This window comes from Lepidochelys kempii, chromosome 5, assembly GCF_965140285.1.
Source record: "Lepidochelys kempii isolate rLepKem1 chromosome 5, rLepKem1.hap1, whole genome shotgun sequence".
In the NCBI taxonomy this organism is placed as follows: domain Eukaryota; kingdom Metazoa; phylum Chordata; order Testudines; family Cheloniidae; genus Lepidochelys; species Lepidochelys kempii.
In genome coordinates this window covers 51,598,417-51,613,779 of record NC_136384.1, presented here as the reverse complement: position 1 = coordinate 51,613,779, position 15,363 = coordinate 51,598,417, and the positions used below count along the sequence as shown (strand labels likewise).

General features: G+C 43.2%; 1 protein-coding gene across 7 annotated transcripts in view; it reads right to left on the bottom strand.

The window, feature by feature from the left end:
- MSH3 (mutS homolog 3) overlaps positions 1–15,363 on the bottom strand; it is a 190,369-nt gene that overhangs the window by 80,622 nt on the left and 94,384 nt on the right. For 6 of the 7 annotated variants that reach the window (XM_073344375.2, XM_073344373.2, XM_073344377.2 and 3 more), the window contains one exon: positions 7,438–7,606. The exons of the other annotated variant lie outside the window; for it this stretch is intronic. In XM_073344375.2, the coding sequence (XP_073200476.1) occupies positions 7,438–7,606 (169 nt within the window). The remainder of the gene's footprint in view (positions 1–7,437; positions 7,607–15,363) is intronic. 7 annotated transcript variants of the gene reach the window in all.

Sequence of the window (15,363 nt, the reverse complement as noted above, 5' to 3'; positions counted from 1 at the left end):
GTTCTCAGATCCAAGGGTTTGGGTCTGTGGTCACCTATGCAAATTGGTGAGGCTTTTTATCCAACATTTCCCAGGAAAGGGGGGGTGCAAGTGTTGGGAAGATTGTTCATTGTTCTTAAGATCCAAGGGTCTGGGTCTGTAGTCACCTAGGCAAATTGGTGAGGCTTTTTACCAAACCTTGTCCAGGAAGTGGGGTGCAAGGTTTTGGGAAGTATTTTGGGGGGAAAGACGTGTCCAAACAGCTCTTCCCCAGTAACCAGTCAGTATTAGTTTGGTGGTGGTAGCGGCCAATACAAGGACAAAGGGTGGAATATTTTGTACCTTGGGGAAGTTTTGACCTAAGCTGGTAAAGATAAGCTTAGGAGGTTTTTCATGCAGGTCCCCACATCTGTACCCTAGAGTTCAGAGTGGGGGAGGAACCTTGACAGAGCATAAGCTTTCGTGAGCTGCAGCTCACTAAGGTGCCACAAGTACTCCTTCACTATGATTTAGATAGCCAACCTTCCCCACCTCACAAACACAACCCAGCAATCACCCCAAGCATAACCTACTGTAACCAGGGAAAGAAGAAGAAGAAGAACAGAATACTCCATGAAGTCTACTAGGGACAAGAGGGCCAAAGGCATATTGGGCTGTATTATTAAGAGCATTGCCAGCAGATCAAGGGAAGTTGTTACTCCCCTCTATTCTGCACTGGTGAGGCCACACCTGGAGTATTGCATCCAGTTTTGGTTCCCCCACTACAGAAGGGATGTGGACAAATTGGAGACAGTCCAGCGGAGGGCAACGAAAATGATTAGGGTGCTGGGGCACATGACTTATGAGGAGAGGCTGAGGGAACTTGGATTATTTAGTCTGCAGAAGAGAATAGTGAGGGGGGATTTGATAGCAACCTTCAACTACCTGAAGGGGGGTTCCAAAGAGGGTGGAGCTCGGCTGTTCTCAGGGGTGGCAGATGACAGAACAAACAGCAATGGTCTCAAGTGGCAGTGGGGGAGGTCTAGGTTGGATATTACAAAACACTATTTCGCTAGGAGAGTGGTGAAGAACTGGAATGGGTTATCTAAGGAGGTGGTGGAATCTCCATCCTTAGAGGTTTTTAAGGCCCAGTTGACAAAGCCCTCGCTGGGATGATTTAGTTGGTGTTGGTCCTGCTCTGAGCAGGGGATTGGACTAGACCTCCTGAGGTCTCTTCCAACCCTAATATTCTATGATTCTATGACACGATACAGCTCCGTTTACCTGGAAGCATTTAGATGCTATGATTGGCACTATAAAATCCCTAAAAAAGATTAATTAGATAATGAGATAGCTACAGGTAGGAGCAACACTGTGTAGGGGCTTGAAAGTGAAGAGAGTAAACTGTTTCTAACAATAGGGTTACTGGTAGGCTAGTTTTACAGCTTTTTTAAACAGCTTGCATCCTGATTAACTTTAATATATTGATAGGATGGAGCACTGCAAATCATCCCATGCTCTGTCCATATTTATTATTGAATGAACTCAAACAGCCTACAATCACCAAGTTAGTCAGTTTGTGTTCCTAACATATGTAGCAAGAAGTGAATGCAGAGATTTCAAGATCTCAAGAAAATACTGAATGCTAATGCTTTTTCATCCTTTAATTCTTAGCTCTTTCAGATAAGCACTTACGGTACTTTATTGAATGGTAACTGAAGCACTGCTTATGCCATATAGGAAGCAAACAGTTGCCAGATGCAGCAAATACTTCCTAATCCTTGCGTGAAACAAACAGTGCTGCTATCACTAACTGGACAGCCCTCTGTTCTGTTTATTGCCTAAAATGAATTGCATTAGAGGTCTGGAAACAAAAGATTAGATAGATATGGGTGTAACTTCATGTGTTGTGGAAAACTGCATCTGCCAAATGGAGCTTTATCTGAATTCCAAGAGGAAGTTACTACAAAATTTATGACAATAGGAGTTGTGGACACCTACTGCCTCTGAAAATCATGTCCCATGCTTAGATTCTTAAGTATGGCTGTAGAAGCCACTCTTTAAGCACCTGGTTTATAAAATTTTGGCCTATGGTTCTCTACAGGATGATGTATTTTCTACCCAGAATGTCCTGACTGGAAAGGTGAATAGCTAAAGTCTTTCCTACAGCTTTCTAGGAAAGTATACTCCTCTTCCTCAACAAACTCCAGCGAATAAGTCTTTCAAACTAAATATGAACAGTAAAGCCAAAATGGAAAATAAGCAGAGATTTCTAGGATGCATCCATTACAGAGAAAAACATTACTCACCTGGTAATTCACTTTGTCAGACCCCTTCCTCATCTCCCATCCTGTGGATAATTCCAGACAAGCTACATAGCACCCTCTATGAGGATGAGTGGAAGGCAAATAGTGAAAAGCAGAGGTAAAGTTATAAGAATACACTCAATTCCCAGCCCTTCAGTAAATTTTAAATGCATCAGTTCCCAGCCCAAAGAGAATCCCCCACAACACAAGGGGAGGAGGAAGGGATTCAGTGTGGGAGAAAAGTAGGGATTATGACAAACTGAATTACTAGTGAGTAATTTTCCCTTGTCATTCATTCCCTTCTTCTCCCATCTTGTCAATAAATGTAGGCCCAACCAGTAGATATGGAAAGCAGCCTCATAAGAGGAGATAGGCTTTCATGAGAGGTGACTTGAAAAACTTTAGGATTTAACTCTGCCCTTGTCACCTATATTCATCTAAGAAAGTGTGATGAAATTGTTATGCAGGAATTATGAGTGACCCTTGAGTTTTCCAGTGTAGGGACCTCAGCCCCGAGATAGAAAGGTATAGTCTTGAGCAATTGTTCACAAGTCAGATTAATACATTACTTTAGTGAATGACTGATACAGGCCCGGTAGCCAGCCATCTTACTTTGGGTCTTGGAAATGGACAAACAGTTCTTGTCTTCCTAAAGCAGCTCCCCCTGTGGGCATACCTCTGGGCAATTATGAACAGGGACAGGAGCACACCACCACTCTGCTCTTTCCATATTATTGTATAGAAAACAGTTTTTGGCTAAATGAGAGGGGGTCTCAGGGAGGTTCCAGTATGGAAAGGGATGAGAATTTTCTTCTTAAAGTTGTAAACTTGTTTCTGAAAATTGTACCAAGTAGGTAAAATTCAGTGGCTCTCTCTATAGCCAGAGAATGCAGTTTCTTCACAAGGAAATGGGAAGGATTTGTGTATTGGGCAAACAGGCCCACAGGCTCTTTAACAGGGATGTTCAAAACTGTTTAGGGAGAAATTACTGAGGCAATTGAAATACCATCTTGTTATGTGAAAGACTAAGAATGAAAAGAATGAGGAATACTTGTGGCACCTTAGAGACTAAAATTTATTTGGGCATAAGCTTTCATGGGCTAAAGCCCACTTCATCAGCATCTGATGCAGCTTTAGCCCATGAAAGCTTATGCCCAAATAAATGTGTTAGTCTCTAAGGTGCCACAAGTACTCCTTATTCTTTTTGCTGATACAGACTAACATGGCTACCACTCTGAAACCTGTAAGAATGAAGAGTTAAATTAGAAAGCTTAGTTCAGCAACATGCTAAACTGAGGTTTTAGCAATGAAATGAGCTACTTGCATAGTCAACACAAGCAAGATAAACTTTCATGCATGTCTTTACAGACTCAGAAGCACAGGAGGTCAGTTCATTTAAGGGGTAATGTATCTCAAAACCGGTCTCTGTCTTTGAACTTGGAGGAATAAAGGACAGAAGCAAAAGTCTACTGGACCTCTGAAGATCAAGACAGCTGAAACCAGAACTCAGAAAGGGAAGTTCAGACTCAAACTGAACCTTACTAAAAGAAACTCTCAGACTTGTACTAGGGGACAATGGAAGGGTTCATGTCTATCGATTAGAAAAGGTCATCCAGACTTATGATTAATCTCTTTAAGTGAAGGCTTGAGGGTGAAGCCCATCTCTATATTTACCTCACTCATTTTTCAGGACATAATGTTCAGGGAGATGGAGTTGAGTAAGAACTAGGCACTGGAGAAAATTGTGAGTGATTAGGTGGGCCCTAATATATTCTTCACTACAAGATCTTGGAGTTTGGATGACAGGGATTCTGAAGCCACTTGAGGCAACTAGGATGGATAATAGGGAATAAACTTCTTCCCCCAATCCAGAAGGAATCCTGACAACGGGCTGAAGGCCCAAGAGAATCTTGTGTCTCTGGCATACCAATTCACAGAAGGAGTTCCCTACCAATGGGAGAATACTCCCAAGTGCATGCCACTTTGCCCCAGGACAAGGGAATGGAACCTATGAGCTCTGGGATTCTCTCTCTCTTTTACCAGAAAGACAAAGTAGCAGATAAAAATAGAGCTAAGGCCTGAAACATAGGACTGCTCTCAATGCTTCTGGGACAAAGAGAGTTGTAACTTAAAGCCATTATAAAACAACATCACCACCTCCTGATTCTCCATACAAACTATCTGGAGAGTCCAGATTGTATCCCTGATTCTGCAGCATCCCCTACAAGAGATTCTGGGTGAGTCATACAACACTCCAGTGTCAGTCTCCCCATCCATAACAAGAAGAAAACAATCCTTTTTTGTCTCCCAGTGGAATTAACTGTCCCCCCAGTCTCCCACACAACCACTGTGGGAAAACTTGTCTGTTCATCCCATGGGAGTTGACTGAAGTGTTTTGGGTCATTTTAGCCCACCAACACATCCAGCTGACCCATTATGTGTCTGCATGCTCCCAGAAACCAGCGCCATCAACATAGATCCTGATCTGGAGGAAGAATTTCTCCACCTCACACTGTTAGTCCTATTTCAGGAATCAGGCAGAGCCTCTGTAAGACACAGGTGGACATTTTACCAGCAGCTTTTAAACTGACAAAAGCACTTCTCAGAGAGTGGTTCTGACATACCAGCTGAATCCAGTTGATGCTGCTCATGCCTGTTGCCTTAGCCACAGATTCCCCCTAGGTAAACTCGTGCTTCTAGAGCAGGGCCACAAGCACAATCTGGTTGGATCACATTGTCACATGGACCTGGGATGACCAATAGTGGATCCAGCACTTTTGTGTGAAGCAGCAAATATTCCAGGACATTTGTGATCAGTTTGTCCCAATATTCCAGCACTAGGACAGCCTCATGATAGAGGCCAGGCTGATCCAGAAGCAAGTTGTTGTAGTCATCTGGAAACAGACTACCCCAGAGTACTACAGATCTGTGGCTAACCAGTTTGGAGCTGGCAAATCAATTGTGGGGGTTGTTGTGGCAGAGCTTTGTGATGTACCCAGAGAAGAGGGGGGGTCATTACAAGTGTTCCTGAAACAGCTGGTTTTAAGAAAATGGGCTTTCCAAATTGCATTGGGGCCTTTGATGAGACTCAAATGCCTATATAGTTTGGCTTCCACAAGGAGCACATAAACCACAAAGGGTACTGCAGCATAATTATGCAGGCTCTAGTCAACCACAGGGGTTGATTCATGGACACTAATGTTGGATGCACTAGCAGGGTGCGTGATGCCAGCATGTTCCAGTGATCAGGAGTTTACCTTCATAGACAAGCTAAGACATTATTTCCACCAAATGACATAGTTATAAATGGAGTCACTATCTGCACTGTTATTCTAGGTGACCCTGCTTACACCCTGTTGCAAGGGCTTATAAAACCATACCCTGATTTCAGAGGACCTGGCAAAAGAAGATTCGACTACACACTCAGTGCAATAGGCAGTCTGAAATCCTGTTGGAGCTGCCTTCAAAACCATTTGGATGCCGGTGTCATCAATGCAATCTGCATGATTGTGCCTTCCTGTGTCTACATAATGTCTGAGAGGACAAGAAGCCATCCACAATTAAATGGACACATAATTGGTTAAACAGCAGCAAACAAAGAGTAACTATTAATGGAATGATGTCAGATTGGAACCCCACCTGAGACCTCCCTCCACAGGGATCAGTTCTGGGTGCAGAGTTCTTTAACATCTTTATTAATGACCTGGATGTAGGAATAAAGAGCATACTGATTATATTTACAGAAAACAAAGCTATAGGGAGTTGCCAAAACTCTGGAGAATAGAGCTAAAATTCAGAAGGATCTTGAGAACTGGGCTATAGATGACAAAATGAAATTAAGGAGAGACAAATGTAAGGTCCTACACTTAGGGAAGGAAAAACCAAATGCACAAATACAGAATGGGGGATAACTGGCTTGGCAGCAGCACGAAAAGGATCTCAGAATTGTGGTGGAGTACAACCTCAATATGAGTCAGTAATGTGATGCTATTACAAAAAAAGCAAATGCAACTTTAGGTTGCATTAGCGGCCTTTGCTGGAGAACTGTGTCCAATTTTGGTCACTGCTGTATAGAAAGGATATAGAGAAACTGGAAAGGATGCAGAGGCAAGCAACAAAGATGATCAAAGGGATGGAATGCAAGCCATATGAGCAAAGGCTGAAGGAACGGAGAACATTTTGTTTGGAAAAAGAGGAAATTAAGGGAGGATGTGATAGCGGTCTTCAGATACTTGAAAGGCTGCCATAAAAAAGATGGGGAAAAGTTGTTCTCTCTTGCCACAGAGGACAGGACAAAGGGTAATGGCTTCAAACTACAGGATAGCAGATTTAGATTAAATATCAGGAAAAACTTCCGAAGTGTAAGAACAGTCTACCTAGGGAGGTTGTGGAGGTTCCTTCACTAGATATTTTCAAAAGGATGCTGGATAGCCATCTGTCTTGGATAGTTTAGACACAACAAATCCTGCATTTTGGAAGGGGATTAGACTAGATGACCTTTTCTGTCCCTTCTAACCCTATGATTCTACCCCCCCCATTGGTCTGTGTAGACCCATCTGTTGTCTTATACTTCTACTGCAAGCTCAGTAGGACAGAGATCATATTTTTGTACTGTGTTTGTACAGCATCTAACACATTGGGTCTTGGTCCATGGCTAGGACTCCTAAGTACTATAGTAATAGAAATAATAAATAAAAAAGAATGAGAGAAGAGATTTTAACCAGTTTCTTAAAGATTATTTTTCTTTTCTGTAAAATTATTTTAATGCTGTGCTTCCTGGTTCAATACAAATATCCCAGAATATAACATCAGAAATGTTTTACCAAAAGTCTCCATGCAACTGTGTTAACAGTCTTTGGAAGCGAAGTACTGACGGAAGCAAACTATTGATGAATCAAATTGAACTGTACTAAAAAGAATTCCATCCCCGCAAAAACCCTGAAGAAACTGCAAAGACACAATATCCATGGTAAATTAAATAAAAAAGTGGTAAGGTAAGAACAATATTATTGAAAATAATAAGACAATGCATCCCAACAGACCTCTTATCACAGCCAGGATTGCTTTTATCTAGTGACGTGGTTTAATTAATCTTTCAGGTAAACGTAAGTTATTTTGTTGGCATGCACTGGTAGGCACATACACAAAATGACCTAAGTGATATTTTTATTACCTCCTGTCCAGATACTGTAACATACTCTGCATGAGGGTTCTTTATCATTCGTTGTATTTCTTGCAGATGAAATTGGATCTGGGAAATCACCTTCTGAATGTCACCCTTCTGCTTTCTGATAGTAGGGAAGTCTGTAAGATCCTTGAACAATTGGGTTTTATCTCCAGTTCTATTTATAAGAAACAGAAAAATGGTGTATTCCATATTTCTACTGTTTCGATATAATTGTTTATTTCCATCAGTAAACACAAGTTATGAGGTACCCATATAGTTTTGAGCATACCATATTATGTATTTGTCAGTCTCTCCTTTCAAAATGCACAAAACATGTAACTTCACAAGGAGAAAAACATGCATTCCACAGATATGGTCTCACTGAAAGAGTATACTACACTTACACATCACACACAGAATAAAGCCCCCCATGTTAGTGTTTTTAAGTCAAGCACTCAAAAGCTGGGAAATGACAGAATGAAGGAAGCTGCCTGTGCAACTTTATTTTGGCCCCCTTGTGCGTATGCATTATAAGATTGACTTTGACTACATGATCATATACCATTTTTCCACCTTCATAGTAAGTCACTACCATCCCCACCTATAATAGAAATATTTCTATTTTAGAACAAATACAAAAATATAACCTTCTGATTGTGTCATAGCATAGATATCACGTTTGCAATCTGGTAAAGGATAGAAAAGCTGCTAGCACACCAATAGGATAACTTCTGGGTTTTTACAGACCTAGAAAAGGCATATAATAAAGTGGACAGAAGGATGCTTACACCAGTGCTGAGAAAATATGGAGTGCCTGAGGATTTAATAACTATGGTGAACACGCCATATAGATCACCTACAACAGTGATCAGGACTTGTTTTGAAACACACTCCTTTGAAGTGAAAGTGTATAGTATATAGAGCAGTATAAACAAGTCATTGTCTGCATGAAATTTTAGTTTGTACAGACTTCGCTAGTGCTTTTTATGTAGCCTGTTGTAAAACTGGGCAAATATCTAGATGTGTTCATGTACCCCCAGGGGTACATGTACCCCTGGTTGAGAATCACTGGTTTAACTAATTGTAGTACATATTGTAGTCATTTAAATAGTCTGTGAGCTCTGTAGTGGTGTTCACTGTTTTCTGTGATTTAGAAGTCATTAGAAACGACTCAGAGGAGCAGTCTGCATTAAGCTAAACCTTTTATATTTACATATCGTGAATTAACATGATTTGGGAGCCAACTGTGCCAAATTAGTGTCGTCATATTATTTTTGTTGTGTAGTGAGAACAGAAAAACCAACTTTGATAAATTTAGCCTTTTTTCCTGTTCTTAATTCATATAACAGTCCTATAGACGTTTTCATTTATAACTATCATATCATTTCTGAGAAAACATTACAGCTGGATTTGCAACAACTTGGCTGAATATTGCTTTTTGTTGATTTTTACATGCATATTGCAGATCGAATGTTTATTAAACAAGAAAACATAAAATAAAAATTGGGGTAATATATCAGCCAGACCAGAAATAAAGGTTCATCTGTGGGAGTGGCACAGCCTCTTCTCTTCACAGAGAAATAATGGCTGCGGGCACATGTCACTGGGGTGATAATATATATTTTGTTACATACAGCCAGTCAAACCCCAGCTCCTTCTTCAAAATTCATGCACAATATGGAAATGGGGTGGGGGTGTGATATATGGCAGCATATTGCACAGGTACAAAGCTCTGGGGTGGGGAGTGATTTATTCCAGTTCCTTCACAACGGTCTGAAAGTCACAGGGACATATCTTATTTTGTCATGTACTCAGTCAGTCAAAACCCAGCTCCACATTCAAACTCCATATACAAGCGTGGAAATGGGGTGGAGGAGTGACACGTGGCAGCATATTGCACAGGACCAAAGTTTTGGGTTGGTGAGCAGCATGGTCTAGCTCCTGCAGTCACTGATAGTCACCGGGATGTGCAACTGGGGTTGACCCAAGACTTATTTTGTCATGTTTAACCAGTCAAAACACATCCCCTTACTCAAGCCCTATGTCCAATATGAAAATGGGATAGGGGCATGACACATAGCAGCATATTAATCAAGAATGAAGCTTCGGGTCAGTGAGGGTGACCAGACAGCAAGTGTGAAAAATCAGGACAGGGTGGGTTTGGGGGGGGGGCAGCGGGAGAATAGGCACCTGCATAAGGCAAAGCCCCAAATATCGGGACTGTCCCTATAAAATCGGTCACCCTAGGGTCAGTGAGTGGCATGTCCCAGCTCCTTTAGAATAGTCTGACAGTCACAGAGAGTGACACTTGGGGTGACCAGAGACTTATTTTGTAATGTAGTGTCAGTCAAAACCCAGCTCCTTATTCAATCACCGTGTACAAAAAATGGCAGTGCAGTGGGGGTATGGCAGCATACTGCATAGGAACGAAGCTTTGGGTTGATGAGTGGAACATCCCAGGTCCTTCAGAACAGTCTGTCAGTTGCGGGGACATGTCACTTGAGGTGACCGAAAACTTATTTTGTCAGGAACATCCAGTCAAAACCCTGTTCTCTATTTGATTATTTAATAAAAAAGTAAGTGTAAGGTAAATTTTCATCACTTTCATGCATATTAATTGATAACATTTCTAAAAATGTAATCTTAGAAATGTATTTTTAAATAATTTTGACTTTTGAATAAGGAACTGGGAAAAAATGGTTATCTACCTTTTTGTAACTGTTGTTCTTTGAGATGTGTTGCGCATGTCCACTCCATGTGCACGGTCATCAGAGATTTTTCCTTCGCGGTAGCCGTAGGGCCAGCAGGGTGCACTCTGGAATGTCATGCCCATGCATCAGTATACCAGGCGCTGTCCTCCCTACACCCTTTCAGTTCTTTCTTGCCGGCAACTCCAAGAGAGGGGCAGGAAGGTGGGTATTGGAATGGACAGGAGCAACACATCTCAAAGAACAACAGTTACAAAAAGGTAGGTAAGCGGTTTTTCTTCAAGTGCTTGCTCATGTTGATCTCATTCTAGGTGACTCACAAGCAGTGTCAGTGGAGGTGGGCTCGGAGTTCAGGGTCTTACAGCATGTAGCACTGCTTTGCTGAAACCAGCATCGTCCCGGACCTGCTGGGTGAGTGCATAATGGTACATAAACGTGTGGAGACACAACCAGGTAGCAGCTCTACAGATCTCTTGGATCAGCACCTGAGCCAGGAAGGCTGATGATGCTTGCGCTCTAGTTTGAGTGAACCTTGACTATTGCTGGTGGAAGCACTTTCATCAGCTCATAGCAGTAGCGGATGCAGGCCATGATCCCGGACTAAATCCTTTGAGCAGATACTGGACGACCTTTAGTCTGTCTGCCACCACAACAAATAGCTGCGTTGAATTGCGAAACAGCTATGTCATGTCAATGCAGAAGGCCAGCGCCCTCCTGACATCCAGGGTGTGCAAACTGTGCTCCTCTTCCGAATTATGAGGCTTCAAGAAGACAGGTAAATATAAGTCCTGGCTGGTATGAAACTGGGAAACTATCTTGGGCAGGAACGGCAGGTGCGGCCGCAGCTAGACCTTATCCTTATAGAATACCATATAGGACAGTTCTGAAGTAAGTGTCCTGATCACAGACATTACCGCCACCAGGAACAAAACCTTTCAGGAGAGAAGGAGAAAGGAGCAGGAAGCCAGAGGCTTGAAGGGAGGCCCCGTGAGCCTCGACAGCATGAGATTCAAGTGAGATTCCCAGGGTGGGACAGGGTCCCAGATGTGAGGGTATAAGCACTCCAGACTTTCAAAAACTAGGTCATCATGTCATGAGTGAAGATGGACCTGCCTTGGAATGGAGGGTGGAAAGCCAAAATAGTGGCCAACTGGACCCTGATCGATGACCAGGACAAGCCCAGGAGCTTGAGGTGCAGAAGATAATCCAGGATCACCTGAAGCGAGGCCTGCTCAGCCCACATACGTCATTCTGAAGCCAAGCACGTGAACCTTCTCCACTTAGCTCTGGTGGAGGACTTTCTGTTGCCAAACAAGACCTATTGAACATAGGCCGAGCATTCCCGTTCTTCCGCATTCAGCCATACAGTATCCATGCTGTCAAGTGCAATGCCACCAGATTCAGGTGCAGAAGATTGCCGTGGTTCTGGGACAGTGGGTATGGCCAGTGAGGTAGTTGCAGCGGGACAACTACCAAAAGGTCCAGCAGTGTTCTGAACGAGGGTTGGGAGCTATTAGGATAACCTTTGCCCTGTCTAGTTTCATCTTCATGAGGACTCTCTGGATCAATGGCACTGGCGGGAAGGCGTACCTCAGGGGCCCCTGTCGTAAATATAAAGGGAAGGGTAAACCCCTTTAAAATCCCTCCTGGCCAGAGGAAAAATCCTCTCACCTGTAAAGGGTTAAGAAGCTAAAGGTAACCTCGCTGGCACCTGACCAAAATGACCAATGAGGAGACAAGTTACTTTCAAAAGCTGGGAGGAGGGAGAGAAACAAAGGGTCTGTGTCTGTTGGTATGCTGTTTTGCCGGGGATAGACCAGGAATGGAGTCTTAGAACTTTTAGTAAGTAATCTAGCTAGGTATGTGTTAGATTATGATTTCTTTAAATGACTGAGAAAAGAATTGTGCTGAATAGAATGACTATTTCTGTCTGTGTGTCTTTTTTGTAACTTAAGGTTTTGCCTACAGGAATTCTCTATGTTTTGAATCTAATGACCCTGTAAGGTACCTACCATCCTGATTTTACAGGGGTGATTCCTTTTCTTCTATTTACTTCTATTTCTATTAAAAGTCTTCTTGTAAGAAAACTGAATGCTTTTTCATTGTTCTCAGATCCAAGGGTTTGGGTCTGTGGTCACCTATGCAAATTGGTGAGGATTTTTACCAAACCTTTCCCAGGAACTGGGGTGCAAGGGTTGGGAGGATTTTGGGGGGAAAGACGTGTCCAAACTACGATTCCCAGTAAACCCAGTTATAGTTTGGTGGTGGCAGTGGATATTCCAAGGACAAAAGATAAAATTAATTTGTACCTTGGGGAAGTTTTAACCTAAGCTGGTAAAAGTAAACTTAGGAGGTTTTCATGCAGGTCCCCACATCTGTACCCTAGAGTTCAGAGTGGGGGAGGAACAATGACAGCCCCGATCACAGGAGCAGGAAAGCATCTGACAGGGATCACCTGTCCATCCCTCAGAGTGAACAGAATACATGACATTTCCTGTTCTGACAGGATGCAAACAAGTCCACCTGGGGAGTTCTCCACTTCCAGAAGATGATACTGACCACCTACGGATGGAGCAACCACTCGTGGCAAGACGAGATGGTCCTACTGAGATGATCAACCAAGACATTCCTGGTGGCAGGCAGGTGCACGGCTATCAGATGAATGGCATACAGCACACAAAAATCCCAAAGGCGGAGAGCTCCTTGACAAAGGGCCGAAGACCTGGCACCACCATGCCTGTTCATATAATACACTGCGGTGGTATTGTCCGTCAGGACCTGCACCACCTTGCCCTTCAGGTGGGACAAGAAAGTCTGGCAGGCCAGGCGAACCACTCCGAGTTCCCCAACGTTGATGTGGAGGGCCAGACTGTCCCGCAACTAGTGGCCATGGGTGCTCAGCTCGCTCAGGTGGGCTCCCCAGCCCAGGTCTGAAGCACTGCAGACCAGGGTCAGCGCTGGGGATGGGGTCGCGAAGGGGACTCCCTCCAACACCAACCTGGGGTCCAACCACCAATCCAGGGATGACCTGATGTTGTTTGGCACCCTCACTACCCAGGCCAGGTAGTGCCTGTTGGGGATGTAGACCGACACCATCCACGCTTGCAGGGGCTTAACAACTACTTAACACTAACTACTATAAACAAATTATTTACAAGGCCATAAACTATTTACCTAAGGCTCAAGTCAGTAAAGATGAAACTGCTAGCCCTTGCTATGCAAGGAAAGGTGCTCCGACCAATCATCATGGGCGGTAAGAAGAAACTCAGAGAGCTTAGGGCCAGTGGTTGCCTGGTATACCAACGCGTGAGCATGGCATTCAAGGGGGCACCACTGCTGGCCCTAAGGATACCGCTAAGGCAAAAATCTCTGACAACCATGCAGGTGGGTGTGCGCACACCTAGAATGGAATCAACATGAGCAAGCACTTGAAGAACCATCAACAAGGAGCTGGTACCAAAAACAAGGAGTTGGGAATAAGGAGCATATGTAAGCCTCATGGTCAGCCCTCAGTACAATCCTGTTTATCACACTGATGGACTATGTCAACAGGACTAACTCAAATGGAAAAGGTGAGACATTTGTATCTGCAGAGGACATAGAAATATAGGCATTCTCAAAAGAAAACACTAGAGGAAATTGCAAATCAGTAGTATGACCAGCTAGACAGGCATAGGATGAAAATGAACACAACTAAGATACAGGTCATTTGGATCAGTAGAGGTGCTGCAAGGAAATTGGACATAGAGATTAAGTAGCAAGACTAAATCAGACTGACAAGCTCATATACCTTGGTGACTGGGTTATGGAAGACAGTGAGCTTGAACACAAGATACAGTCTAGATTATGGAGTGCTGGGAGAGCGTGGAGATGGTTGTTTATGACAAGCATACGTCACTGAGATTGAAAGACCAACTGGACAGAACAATGGTGTTCCCTGCCGCATTTATGGTGCACAAGCATGGGCAATTAGGAGACAGCAGGTTCAACTTCAAGTGTTTGAGATGAGAAGTCTTTGTGCCATAAAAGGAGTTACATGATGTCATAAATAGAAAGGGAAGGGTAAACCCCTTTGAAATCCCTCCTGGCCAGGGGAAAGCTCCTCTCACCTGTAAAGGGTTAAGAAGCTAAAGGTAACCTCGCTGGCACCTGACCAAAATGACCAATGAGGAGACAAGATACTTTCAAAAGCTGGGAGGAGGGAGAGAAACAAAGGGTCTGTGTGTCTGTCTATAGTCTGTCTTGGCCGGGGATAGACCAGGAATGGAGTCTTAGAACTTTTAGTAAGTAATCTAGCTAGGTACATGTTAGATTATGATTTCTTTAAATGGCTGAGAAAAGAACTGTGCTGAATAGAATAACTATTTCTGTCTGTGTATCTTTTTTGTAACTTAAGGTTTTGCCTAGAGGGGTTCTCTATGTTTTTGAATCTAATTACCCTGTAAGATATCTACCATCCTGATTTTACAGGGGGGATTTCTTCATTTCTATTTACTTCTATTTTTATTAAAAGTCTTCTTGTAAGAAACTGAATGCTTTTTCATTGTTCTCAGATCCAAGGGTTTGGGTCTGTGGTCACCTATGCAAATTGGTGAGGCTTTTTATTCAACATTTCCCAGGAAAGGGGGGGTGCAAGTGTTGGGAGGATTGTGCATTGTTCTTAAGATCCAAGGGTCTGGGTCTGTAGTCACCTAGGCAAATTGGTGAGGCTTTTTACCAAACCTTGTCCAGGAAGTGGGGTGCAAGGTTTTGGGAAGTATTTTGGGGGGAAAGACGCGTCCAAACAGCTCTTCCCCAGTAACCAGGATTAGTTTGGTGGTGGTAGCGGCCAATCCAAGGACGACGGGTGGAATATTTTGTACCTTGGGGAATTTTTGACCTAAGCTGGTAAAGATAAGCTTAGGAGGTTTTTCATGCAGGTCCCCACATCTGTACCCTAGAGTTCAGAGTGGGGGAGGAACCTTGACACATGAAGAGACAGATTTTGAAACAAAAGTATTAGGATAGAAGTCAAAGTCCCTGACGTGGTTGATAATATCCAAGAAACATGACTTTGCTGGTTTGACTACATAGAGAAGATGAATGAATGGGACCTGGTGAAGACAGCATGGTAGGAGAGGTTAGTAGGAAAGAGAGCCCAAGGAAAGCCAAAGAAGTGATGGATTGCATCAAAGAAGATGGGAAGCAGGTGGACCTTAGTGACACTGTGGACATACAAAGATGG